Source organism: Sceloporus occidentalis, unplaced genomic scaffold (assembly GCF_023333645.1).
Source record: "Sceloporus occidentalis isolate IW3139 unplaced genomic scaffold, rSceOcc1.0.p SCAF_74, whole genome shotgun sequence".
Lineage (NCBI taxonomy): Eukaryota > Metazoa > Chordata > Lepidosauria > Squamata > Phrynosomatidae > Sceloporus > Sceloporus occidentalis.
In genome coordinates, this window is record NW_028317054.1 from 3,302,283 (window position 1) to 3,316,565 (window position 14,283).

The following is a 14,283-nucleotide window of genomic DNA, read 5'->3' on the forward strand; positions in this document are numbered from 1 at the left end:
TGTAGGAGGTGAGCGTAGGTTCTCACCCTATTGAGAGTGTGCCTTGACGTGGCGGGTGAGCTTAATTATGCTTTGGCCAATTCATATAACCAAAACCTCTCATTTATATTATGTTTATATATTTGTTGCCAACTATATTAGGGTAAGAAGCGCAGACAGTTTTTGTTTTTTGTATACATTGTACAGCCAATACACTGTTTTTGCAGCATGCTTACACCTGTTTGGTAGGCCTCGTATTATACATTTGTATTATTTGAGCCTGTGACTAGCTTAGCGCACCGACATTTTTTCTTTTCCCAATTATGCTGTAACCTATGTTGAGGCCTTCCTGTCCAACATCAGTGCCTGACCTCACAAATGCTCTGCTGGATGAATGGGCACAGATTCCCACAGAAACTCTCCAAAAATAGAGTGGAAGCTGTTATAGCTGCAAATGGGGGGAACCAACATCATATTAATGTCTATGAATTTAGACTGCAATGTCATAAAAGTCCCTGTTGGTGTAATTACCAGGCGTCCCCAATAATTTTGTCAACATAGTGTATACACAGTATATCATCTATCTATCTATCTATCTATCTAAAATATATGGAAGTGGCTGTTTTTGTACATTTTAAAACACATCTATTATTACTCAGAATGTATCCTTCCTTTCTCACAGCTCAGCATCAAAATAAATCAAACACTTGTGGACATGAGCCTTATAGACATCTCAATGCCCCACAATGGGTCTTCTGGGAACAAGCCAAACCCTCAAGGCAATAAATAAAATTCAGATAAATCTTTCAGCATTGGTTTAGCTACCTTGGCCTCCCATTTATTTGGTTACGCAATTGAAATTCAATCACAGACTGTTACAATGGAATAACACATTGCTTAGCAGTCAAGCAGAAAAGAGCACTCACCAAATTAATCTTCAGATGGACATTGTTGAATGGAAATGATTTAGCAGCTAGATTGGAACAGATGACTGGCAAAAAAAGGACACTGGCCAGTAGTCTTACCCAACATGAAAAAAAGCTTGCAGTTTTGAATGAACATGGTATGCAAATGGTTAACTATTATGGTAATTTTTTTAAAGACCAGGTCTCTTTGTATCATGTTCACTGGAAAACAAGTGCTGAAAAGCATCATTAACATTGTTTTATTGTTACGAGCTGTCTTCCTGTTTTAATTAATCACATTTATAGCAGACACATAATACTTAATATTCCAAATTTACTGCTTACTATGCATGCTAGTCATGCCACGGTCTTTCTGGAGCCCTACAAAGAAATGTAGCAAAATGCTAAAAAGTAAAGGTCAAAATCACGTTTTTACCACGAAAATAAATGCAGGATAATGACATAATTTCTTTCAGCTCATCAGTTTCTTGCTAAGTGCCTCTGTTATTGCCAGATCAGTAGTGTATTACAAAGAAGTGCTTTTCTCTAGGTTGCTTCATTAGCCTGCCCTGTAGGACCTCACCTCTAGACCTTTCACTAATCTGTTGGCCAGCTCAATGGTCTTGTTAGTTCTGTTTACTTCTTCTTGACAGCGGATTTTCTCGGCTGTGGCTCTTTCAAATGCAGTTGTTAAGGCAGCCAGGTTGGTGTCTAGTTCCTTTAAATGAACACATTCAGCATCAATTTAAGAAACTTTCTGAGCAAGTAAAAATAGTAGCAGATTTATGCAAATAAGGTAAATCATGATGTATCGTGAAAAATGCCTATTCTCCATCTAACACCCAATAAAAACATTATGCAATCAGAAGAAAGCTACGATTATATTCAAATTTTTTTATGTTTTTATGTATACACAATAAAGAAGAAACAGAGATAGCTCTGGATTGCTCTAGATATTGTCTTTTCTCTTCATCCTTAGCTGCTTCATCCATCAACTCATGCAACCCACATTTCTAAATATGCTGACACAACAAAAACAGGTAGAATTCAGAAGGTAGCCTGGTTTTCTTTTGGGAATCTCTCATATTTACATAATGGCAAGTATAGTTTTACAACCCAAATCATTACAAAAAATCATTACAAAAAATAACCATGAAAATATAACATACCGTATTTGCTCGATTATAAGACGACCCCCCAAAATCAAAATATTAATTTAGGAAAAAAACAAAAAGCCTGAATATAAGACTACCCTATAGGAAAAAGGTTTTACTAGTAAATATTAATTCATGTAAACTAATTTTCATATTTAATAAAAGCTATGATTGAGAAAAATATATTTTTTATTTCCTTTTATTTGCCAACCTGCCCCCCCCAGTTATGCACATCTGCCCCCAGGCTTGCCACTCTGCCCCCAGAAATGCCTTATACCCCCCTATTTGCCACTCTGCCCCATGATGTGCCTTTTAACCCTCTATATGGCACTCTGCCTCCAGAAATGTCTTATACCCTCCTATATGCCACTGTGCCCCATGATATGCCTTTTAACCCCCTATATGCCCCTCTGCCCCATGATATGCCTTATACCCCTATATGCCACTCTGGCATATAGGGGGTTAAAAGGCATATCATGGGGCTGAGTGGCATATAGGGGGTTAAAATGCATTTCTGGAGGTATATATATTTATATAACTGCTAACAGCAATCACACTCCTATCAAGCCAAGGCAGCCAGTACATGCTGGAACCTGGGGATGATAGTAGTGTGATTACAGCCTCCCTATGCCATGCTAACACCCCCACCCCCCTTACACATCCATGCTATCACACACACACACTCATTCACAAACATTTAAATACTCATTCATTCCATTAATCACACATACTCAAAAACCCTCCCCCACCCCCTTACCTGAACTGCAGATCTCCCACTCGCAGACTTCTGCAGGGGCCCGGCTGTGCGAGCAACTTCTCTGGCCCCGCCCCCAGAGGAAGGAGGGGGGAGGTAGAGTTATGTGACACTCTACTAGCTTCCTGTTCTCCTGCTGCTAGTAGCAGCGACGCTGCTCGCGACCAAAGACCGGTAAGCAGCCTGGCCCCAGCAGAATGAGGTCTGATTAAAAGACGACCTTGATTATAAGACGAGGGGTATTTTTCAGAGCATTTGCCCTGGAAAAAACCTCGTCTTATAATCGAGCAAATACGGTATTCTGTCTTTCAAATGTCGGATTTGTTGGCTGGGGCTAATGCAAAGAAAAAGGAGTAATGCAAATGATTTGCATTTTCAAAAAAATGCTGTTTGGTTTTTTTTGCAGCTATCATCAAATAGCTATTTCAATTGATGTCCAGATCTAGAATGCAGAACAGCCATAATTGTGCAACGCAGTTTTGCTGGTGCGTGTCAATCAGAAGCTGTGAATTGAGAAAAATTTGCTCTGTTCATTCTGTTAAATGATGTACCCAATTAAACCTGTTAGAATTCATGATCTTCAGTCAAGGTTAAATGAAAGTAGTTACTCCTGTCAGCTAGGTGATTAAATGCTGCCTACATCAGGCACATTTATGTGCAAAATTAAAATTTTGGTATAAAGCATGAATCTTTATGCATGCCCGTTAATTATCATGCCGTTGTTCTCCTTATTAAATGCCCAGTGCATTTCTTGTTCATCATCAGCTCCCTTTCAAAACTTATTTCATAGTTCACGTTAAATGAAAATTCAATGTTTAAATCAACTGCTTCAGCAAGGAAAATAGGATACATTTAGGAAGTGTGCCTGTTAATGTTTGTTAGCAATTAAAATGCAAAATACACTTCATAATTTGTTTTAATGCTGTTTAATGTTTTGTTTGTGAAGTCAAATAATAATACCTGGAGGCACAAACCCCATTGTTTTAACTTCAAATCTAAAACAGGTTGGCACCTAGGTCTTGATACATGGGTTTATAGAGTGTTGTGGGCATGTGTGTATATGACATGTTGCTTTAGTTGACTGGGTGGCAAAGGGAAGACTGAGAAAGTAACTTACTTCCAGTTTTTTCTGGATTATTTCCAACTTTTCTGCAGCTGAGGCTAAGTCCATGTTGGCTTGAATGAGCGATTGACGCTTAAGATCCACTTCGCAATGAACCTAAACATGAAATATATATAAATTTACTCTAGTTTATCAGTAGTAACACCTTTAATAATTACTTAGCAGACCACCTTGGTAATACTGGTTACTTACATAAAACTATCTTTCATTTTGTATTAATTAGTTCTTATTTATCTGCCCATATCGATAGGCTTATTTTTCTTCTGGGTTGGTTGTTGGAGTGAAATGACAATGGTATAAAGAAATGCTCATGTAGGTTCTATTGTACTCTTTGCTGAAATAGCAAATTAAAATGCCACATGCCAGAAGGTTTATAGAACATCAGAAACAATATCACTATCACTTTCGACCATTCAAATTAAATTGTTAAAAATGTTGAATTTCCCCTAATTCATATTTTCTCATGGACCGCTTACTTCTAACTTCTAGTTACTTGCTACAAGGAGGATTAAATATAGGAAATGTATAGTTATACTAGTTTTGTTGACTTTTGGCACAGATCTCTGCTTCCCAGAGGCAAAACAGTTCCTTACTTTTGGACCAAGAAATGAAACTGCCTTAGTAATTGAATTTAATTCTACTAAGAGCTACAGAGGGTACTGAGGTTCTTCTTTCCCGATAAATTCTATGTTTCTATAAAGGTGATAATTATCATCTTTTATTTACATAGCACCAACAACTTACGCAGTGCTTTTTTACAGCACACGTTCAAATGGTATGAAAAAACTAGAATTGACAGACTAAGACCGATACATTAGGTACAATCTACTGCCCCTTGCTATTATTATTTTTGTCATTAATCACGTTTATACGTTATAATGTTTCACAGGTTATTCAAATAAGAAAAAATTTTAATATATTTTTTTGGGGTATGTATTTATTAGACTAACTGGATTATATAGTATATTTAGTTTGAAAATAGAAATATAGGCACCAATATAAACAAACACAAAAGTGTGAAAAGTGTGACTCTGAAGAGCAATCATTTAAGATATATTTCTTAAGAACACAAGTAAAGACAAAAGGACACAATATCAAATGAAATATTGCAAACACAATGCAGGACAATGAAACAGAAACAATTATTTAAAAACACTCCTGTTATCCATGCAATTATCACCAGAATAAAAATCTAGGAAGGTACTTACATACATCTTTTTGAAGTGTCCAGAGTATATGAGAGCAGATTGATAAATAACACGAGAAAAGCTAAATATTCATCATGACAAATAATGAAAAATTAAAGATTCTATGCAGCATTAATTACGCTCTAGTAAGATGAATTGGGCCTCTCACAATTAATGAGAACATACACCTTTGTCTAAGTTTTATTTCTACTTGTGATGAATGTGCTCTGGGTGATAAAATACATCATACTAACAGTGGATTTATCAGCTCGGTCGTAGATAGACATATGAGCACGGGCAAAGCAACCTTTTAGTGCCAGACAGGTCAATGTACATACTATTGAAATGTGGGACTCAAAGGGTTAATGATAATGTATCACTTTCAGGTACGCTTTACAACATGCCATTATTAAAACAGGAAAGTGGCTTAGCTATCACCCAAATGATACCATTTTGCAATGCCATTATCTGCCAAGTGGCGAGATAAAAAGAATATTAGAACGCACCTGTACTGCTCCAAGCATCCCACCAAAATGTGTGTGTAATCAAAGAATAGACGTGAAGGAGTGGTGGAGAAGGGTCCATAATATAAACAGGAGGAGAAGAGGTGCTTTTCAATGAGAGCTCCTCTTGCTACTTTTTGTGATATATAACACGTCTTTATAGCACTTCTCCATTTTTAGCTATTTCTGTGAATTGGTGGAATGTGTGCCAAAGTGATTTCAAGACTAAACATGTTGCACATTGTCACATTTCTATATTCAGTATAACAAACTAGTTCCAGGGAAAACAGCAGTTTGTGAAAAATCAGCGTTAGTAAATCATGGTCAGATGTTGAGTAACGAGCAGAAACTAGCCATTAACCCAATATCTCCTACCTTCACCTTCATCTATTGGGGCCCCATCAGCTTTTATTTACATCATTGATCATTACAGTTTTAGACATAGTTATACAGTCGATACACATTGATATATTTTCATGGCTTCATTTATGTATACTATAGATCACAAAAAGTGGTTTATAACAACGTGCTTATTATTTATTTATTATTTAATTATCTTACCTCGTGAAATTTAATAATATTAATAACCCAAGCGCAGAGACCAGCAGCTGCTGAGGATTTCATACGGACAAATTCTGGGTTAAACTCAGGATCGCTCAGATAGTCCTCTTTTATGGCTTTGACTGTGACATCAGGAATGTGCGCTTTGTCAAAGTTAGTCAGATTCTGAAGGAACTCGTCCACCTAAATAAAATACATGGAAACGATGAAAAATGGAAAAATGACAATGTTAAAATTTAAGAGGAAATGAAAATGGCCAATCGCTTTAAAGTAGTCCATTTTTTCAGATATATGGATGTAACTTTAATTATTTGATTACAATTACACCAAGAGAAGTAATGTTGGTACCTGATACAAATTTATTTCTCTTATATACTTGTAGGCATGATAACACTTAAAAGAAAAGTCAGCCTCAAATTATAGGAACCCATGCATAGGTCTTTTTTCATCAGGAGGGTTCAAATTCTAAATTATACAATGTTTTTTTTGAGTAGGACATCACAAAAATGATCATTTGTCCTAGAGGTGACAGAACCTGTATATGCTAGTGACACCTTTTAAAGGGTCAACATATTTAGAAGATGAACCTTATTTAGACAATAATATAATAAATGAATAATTCATTAATATAATAAAATGATATTATATTCCCTCTTCTAATTATAAAGCGTCTTTGACATCTTTAAGGATTTCTTGAAAACCTGCACTGCTTGAGGACTGATAGAGTCCAAAGTGGATTGGATTTCTTACCTTACTCATTAAAACTTTTGCAGCTTTCCAGCTTCGGTCTTTAGGGATTTTGCCATTTGGAGATAAAAGGACAAGGACAGCAGCAGTCACGTTGGTCACAGGTACTGGTGGGTTGGGAAACGTTCTCAGCTCTGTAAGGTTTAACTGGGCATTGGGAAAATAAGCAATTAGAACTAGAATATATATATATATATATATATATATATACATATTCTATGATAAGCATAGTGATAATATATAGCATGATAAGGTCAGTTACCCGGTTTAGGGTGTTCAGAGCTGCATTAGCTGCTTGGAGGGCAGGTTCTGCCTTTACCAGGTCATTTGCTGATTCTTGCTGCTGTTTTGTTATTTCTGCCTGAATTGCAGCAATCTATGAGTGAAATAAATCGCAGAACTTAATATATATCCTGTATAAAACAAGTAAAGTGCTCTCTTTTTGCAAATTTAGTTATAAAATTCCAATGCTCTATCTTCTGGATATACGGTATGTTTTTCCCTGATTTTCACAATGAGGTTGCTTTTCAAATTAGTAGTTAGTGAACAGAATCTCCTGAGACTAATGTAAAATCGAATAACATTTTCTGTAAATCTTTATTATATTTAAATTGAAACACATCCACAACCATGACACTTAAGTTTAACAGCAAATAATTTGCCTAATAGCTAGATGGCATAAATAAATGAGACTTCTTCAGGTTCTACAATTAGCTTCTTGTTTAAAGAGCCAAAAAGTTAACAAGTTCAAAGTTGCACTTAAATTGGGTGATGTTTGAAGGACATCACAACTTAGGGATTTCAGTTTAGTTAACTTGTTTAACTAAGTCTAACTAAGCCTATTAAACATCATCCCTTTGGGTATTAACCTTTAGGCAGAAAGACCAGAATATTTTTGCAAATATTTTCTATTTGTAGCAAACAAAGAATCATTTTGCACAAACGTGGTGCTGACCAACATGTTTAACTCGCTATAGAAAGTGTATTATTTGGGCAAATTGTGTACTGTGCAAATTGAATCCAATAAACCCAAATGACATATTTGATCACAGTCACAACCTTATGCAGATTATGGGAGGAGAAATAATTTTCTTACAATAGGAACATGGAAAATGATTGATAACATCATTACTCAGACAAATTACCAACCTTGGTCATATACTGCCCCCCCTCGCTGTAAAAACAGTTGCAATTATTATATGTATGATTTGACCAGCGCCCTTCAAGGTCAATTGTTATACCAACATGGGCTTGCTGAGTTAACAATAAACATGAAACGTTTTCCTGCTTATATGTGAAAATCTTAAGTTATGTCTTACAGTTCTGGAGAGGAACATTCATGTTGGGGAAAAATAGCCATATTTACTAAATGAAGTTGTGACATGAAGCTTGAAGCGTAGAGATGGGGTAGACATGGTGGTTGCTCCATATTAAGCATTTTGCTCCAGAATTGTTTTTATATAAACATAACCCAGTTTGATATCCTGAGCACAATGTGCAATAATTCCATGAGCATGTATTTCCTTTTATAAGTATCTCCGAAAAAAATCATTTACTATCACTATGAACAGCTAAGTGTGTTGTATAAGACTTCCTAGCCTATAAAATCCACAGATCTCTGCCTGTCCATCATCAAATGAGAAGTGGCTTTCTGTAGTATAACCCTATCGGTTGTGTCATACTGAGGCAGCTCTGGGTTTTTAGTGGGCATAACAAAATTTATCAGGGCTCCTTCCTTAACAAAACATTAAAAATATTCAATATCTATGTCTATAGGTTGTTTCATATAAAAATACATTGTAGTGATATGAGGAATCTTCTATAGGTCTGTCCATTCCGGGGCCTGAAGGAGAAAAGAGGCCCTGGCACTTTAAGACCAGCAGCCATAAAATAATGTGTGTGTGGCTGCTGACCGGATATACGCCGCCATATACTACGTTCAAACACTTACGCCATATGTGTGTATCCAGCCCATTGCCCCATAGTCAAGGACGGTCAATGGCTGTGCATGGCTCTATGATATCATTTCAGTATCCTTCATTTGTTTTTAGCAGAGTGTGCTGTGATGTTTACTATATAATGCAACTCAGGTTCATACAACCATATTCAATGGTCCATTGTGTTTTCATATAAAACGTACATGCAACACTAAAATTATTTCCATAAAATGTTCTCAATTATTTCTTGGATGACTCTGAGACACGTCAGGAGGTTCCATGAATGCATTACACTCCAATCTCTCGTGTTCATACCTTGCGTTCTTCTGCATCTGCAACGGACTTCTCTTGGTTCAGTTTCTCAGTTTGTTGTCCTATTTTAGCAATAAGTGCCTCTGTATCTCTGTTTCTCTGATGAAGTTCCACTTCTTGAATAGCAAGTTTAGACTTCAGGTCTTCTACCTGGATTATTACAACAGAGACCTTACTAATTATGTTTTAACATATTTATTTCAATTATATCAAAATAATTTAGCTTAAAGAGTAAACCTTGCCTTGGGCTTTGTTAAAAAAAAGTGTATAATTATATTGTTCCTCTAGAGGATGTGTAATTATCTCTATGTATTTATCAAAATACTGGCTTGAAGGCAACAAAAAATTGAATTTTCTGGCTAATGATTTGCACATTGAGGGTTTATTTCCTCTACTATTTTTTTGGTTCTTTTATCTAGTATTTTCATTTGAATGGCTGTAGCTTAAAACTAATATATGATAATGTAATTAATCAATTTCCATTTATATATTCCAGACTCATAAAATAATTCTTGTTTTGTAAAAGTTATACTTACAATGGAGTACTTACAATGGCCAGTATGGTAAGACACACATATTTGGCCTCAGAACAATGTTTTGTAGAAAAGTGTTAAATCTGCTCAAGGATAAGATGAGAATAATTTTAAAATGAAATGTAATGATTTAATGTAAATAAATATGCTTCTTCCCACGTTTAATATTATTGATGTATTATTTAAGTGCTGTACACAATAAATTAATTGACTTGTTGAGATTTTTATAGTGACATTTTCATAGTAGAAAACATCAACTTACTTTTGAAATATTGTTCAGGGGACATTTTTGGGGAGAAAGTCTTAGTCAGTGGACTGCCCCCTTAAAATGTGGACATCCATTCAATAAACAGTTGCTAATGCCACTGCCCACACACACACACACACACACACACACAACACTTACACTGGAATATCCAAATTTACATATTCTCACCTGAAAAGCAGTAGTTTGTAGCTTTTGTAATCCATTCTCCAGTCTTTCCATTTTTTGGGCTAACTCGTTCCTTTTCCTTCCAAGAAGATTCCAATACAATTTAATGAGCTCCAGGAAGCTTTTAGGGGTGGTGTAATTATAATGCCTTTCATTCTGCTGATATTTAAGACTCACTTCGTTTACACTTGTATGGGCAAATGTTATGAACTGGCTGATAGAGGTTTTTACATTATGCTGAAATAAGGAAAAAGGTTATGTTAGTAATAGACACATTTCATTTCCTGCCCTTCCATTCACTCTCTCCCACTCTCACTTACTACTTCTCACTTCTTACGACCGCTCACGCTTTCTCACGCTCTCTCACTTTCTCTCTATCTTCTCTGCCAACGGCTTCCATGTCTCTGTCTCCTTTCTGCAGCTAAGCTTTTTGTCTTATCTCTTCTTGTCCTTCTGTCTTCTTTCTTGGTCCGCTTCTCCCTGAAAGCCACTCCATTAGTCTGGCCTCCCAGAGTGCTTCCGCAAAAGGCCAAAGCCTCCAGGCACATCATCAGCCTCAATCGGAGGAATGGGCGAGAGGCTGTCGATGTGGGGCACGCCTTGGCTTTGCCTTTTGCGGATTTACCTCAAGAGGCCAGAATTATGCAGATGGGTCTGCAGAAAAAGAGACGTGTTTCTGCGAAGCCATCTGCAATGTTCTGACATCTTGGAGTACTTCCACAAAAGAACAGAGCCATGGCATGCCCAACGGAGACAGCCTCTGCCCCTCTAGGGGTATGGTTGTCCCCGTGGTGTGCATCAAGGATCCGTTCTGTGGCAGAAGCACTCTGGGAGGAAAGGTTAGCAGAGCGGATAACAGGAAGGAAAGGGGACCAAGAAAGAAGAAAGAATAAAGAAGACAGAAAAATAAGAAGAGGCAAGACAAGAAGCTGAGCTGAGATATTAAGAGAGAGCATGAGAGAGTGTAAGATATAATGAAAAAGAACAACAAAATACAAATAATTTGAGCTCTCTGCTTCATTCTTGTTTGTTTCATTGGGGTCCCTCTGCATTTTCGTTAAAATTAAAATTTGTAGAAATCCAAATCCAAATGTAATGACTATAAAACAATAACTTTTGCTGTTCATAAGATATATATATAGATAAAAAAAAATTATACATATATATATATATATATATATATAAGATATTAGATATATAAGATATGTAAAAAATATATATATATATATAGATATTGGAAGTTCGCAAATACAATATATATATATATATATATATATATATATATATACACACAGTCTATATATCTATATATATATATATACATTAATCTATTCACATTGATATTCATATTATTTGTTCCATCTCTTGAAATCCAATTAAGGAATCAGATCACGTATTCTGTAGGGCTTACTAATATGACATCACTTTCTGTATGACATTAGTATACCATTGTTTCTTACTGTTTAAATGACAATTAGATATTTTTCAGGACTTCATTGTTCAATCTAAAAAATAAATCACTTATTGTATTGACTACATCTTATCCGTGGCTCTTCACATGTGCGGTGGTACTAATTTGAACCTCATCAAGAGAAATCATTAAGACCACATTGTTAAGGTTTATAGAGTGTCTCATACAAGTAACGAGTTGGTTAGTCACTTCTGTTGTAGAAATATGTCACTGTTCAATTCATTTTCAAGTATATCTACTGCTTTAACCATATCAACAAAGTGACAGTGAGTACCTGTGTCCGACTGCTGTCTTTCTACAAGACACTTTTATGCATTTTATAGACACCCCACCTACACAAGAATACCCTTAAACAAAGTAAAATAGTTTTTAGGCCAGTCCCAATTTGATTGCATCTAATGAAAAATAATTATAAGAAACTTATAAAGTGAATGAGCATCAAATATATATATATGTAATTTGTAAAGCAAAATATCATCAATAATTATATCACCCCAGTGACGCAAAAAGATGTGTAAAATATAATTGTATTCGCGAACTTCTAATATTAAATGACACGTTATGATTTCTTTTTTCTTTCTCTTTTTTCTCTTTTTTCAATTCTCGTCTTGTCATACCCCTTGAATATATGAATTGTATTAAACGCTGCGTAAATTGTTGGTGCTATATAAATAAAAGATAATAATAATATTAATATATGTTATGCTCACTCACTTTAAAAAAATTTTTTATAATTGTTGTTAATTGGGGTATTTTGAACAAGAGCACATTAAGCATTGCTGGAAGCATTTTTTACTTTTTTTTAAGGATCTGAAGAGCTGAATACTTTTACATATACACATTCTAATGAAAAAGAAGCTTGACAATTACATGTTTTTTCAAATAATTTCTGTTTGGAATTCTGACACAACCTGCAAACAGTTGCTTAAATCAAATATAAAAAAAACATGGAGCAATTAAACACTAAATGAACTGGAAATACCATCGTGATCTCATGACATCAGAGGTAATTTATTTAAATTAATGTTTACAAAAAAATGAAAGGACAAAGATTTCCAATTTCCACAGGAGTTTCCTTTTTACATTGGGAATGTAGTTACATTACATCTTATTTACATTTAAAGTAGAGAAAATATATAATAATTCTAATCTATTCAAAATGTGAATGTAAAATATACCTATGCATTTAAATTAATCATAAAAGTATTTGTGCCATAGCATGGGGCTTCTGACCTAACTATCAAGCAGGGGGAAAAAAACGGTTAAAAGATTAAAATGTTTTCCATAAAATGCTATATTTCTTGTGACTCTTCTTTAAGCACACGGTACTGTGTTCCGTGTAGGTTGTTAAATTCCGCAGAATATAGGATTTTTTTTCTTGCCTGTTCCTTGTGTTTCACTCTAGGAATTCAAGGGTCCATCCCTGCTTGGCGTGACAAATGTATTTGCACAGTTGTCAGGATGATAGACAGGGGAAGAATGATAGGAGTGGTGATCTCTGCTTGTTAGTACATACAATAGCCCAGTAGGAACTATGATCTGTTGCAGAAACAAACGATGTCCCATTCTGGAACATATTAAGTTTGTCTCCGGGACACACATGACTTCACAAGGGTGTCTAACCTCATTCATAATAGATGCTAATCTTTTCAGGGCTGACTGATGACAGCATTTCCTGCCCTTCACGGAATTAGACTTGGGTTTTATCAAAGGACTCAAACAGCCTGCTAATTAGACTAATTCCCTTTGTCATGAATTATTTATTTCCATTGGTAACTGATCATTGTGACTTTCATGGGTTCTGCACTATATATGAACACTAAAATATAAAGAAGAAATGTCCCAATTTAAGTGAAAAACGGACCGATTCCATTGTCTTCTATTTGTCTGTTGAAATACTTTGATGAACTAATTGCGGCAAATTTTAAATGCGTTCAGGGAAGTATTGTTACGTCTTAAATGCAAAGCACACAGGTGCCACCCTTTGGGCCAAGGGGGGCTAAATTCAAGTAACCCCCAATCCCTACTCACTCCCTCACACTCATTTGCGCTTCAACACAAATTCATTCGCATTACATTATTTTAACAAGTAACTCTTGTCATGACTACCGCGTGTTTTCGTTTAACAGCCAATATACTACTATAGATTGTGAGAATCAAAGAAAACACTCATGAATTAATTTTCTAGTCAACTGAGCTGGTTCCAATATTTGACACTGTGTGGAGAGGGGTTGAAAAGGTATACTGCTCTCCAGGGCCGGCCCAAGGCAAAATGCCGCCTGGGGCGAATTTTAAAATGCTGCCCCCCCCTATCTACCCTTCCTCTCCCTCCGTCCTTGCCGCCCCCCCCCCCCATTATCTACCCTTCCTCTCCCTCCGCCCCCCCCCTGTACATACCTTTCAGCAGTCCTGCGGCGAGTCTCCCTGTTCGGTCTCGGTGCCGGCTTGTAATGCTGAGCACCGGAAACTCAGCATTACAAGCCGGCACCGAGACCGAACAGGGAGACTCGCCGCAGAGGAGAGAGAGAGGGGCGCCGAGCGGGTACTGACAGCTTGGTAAGCGAAAACCACTTGGTGCCCCTTTCTCTCTTTCGCTTTTTAAAAAAAAAAAAAAGGGCTTGGGGCCCCTTCAAAAGTGCCGCCTGGAGCGGTTGCCCCACTTGGCTCCATTGTCGGGCCGGCCC

The 14,283-nt window shown here is 36.3% G+C and overlaps 1 protein-coding gene across 1 annotated transcript in view; it reads right to left on the reverse strand.

Annotated features, from left to right (window-relative positions):
* The window catches only part of LOC149285965 (dynein axonemal heavy chain 11-like), a 141,486-nt gene that overhangs the window by 49,073 nt on the left and 78,130 nt on the right, over positions 1-14,283 (reverse strand). Inside the window, exons 55-61 of the mRNA XM_089494671.1 lie at positions 10,132-10,365; positions 9,166-9,312; positions 7,176-7,289; positions 6,917-7,060; positions 6,167-6,349; positions 3,910-4,011; positions 1,468-1,602 (exon numbers count right to left, since the gene is read on the reverse strand). Of these exons, the coding sequence (XP_089350797.1) occupies positions 1,468-1,602; positions 3,910-4,011; positions 6,167-6,349; positions 6,917-7,060; positions 7,176-7,289; positions 9,166-9,312; positions 10,132-10,365 (1,059 nt within the window). The remainder of the gene's footprint in view (positions 1-1,467; positions 1,603-3,909; positions 4,012-6,166; positions 6,350-6,916; positions 7,061-7,175; positions 7,290-9,165; positions 9,313-10,131; positions 10,366-14,283) is intronic.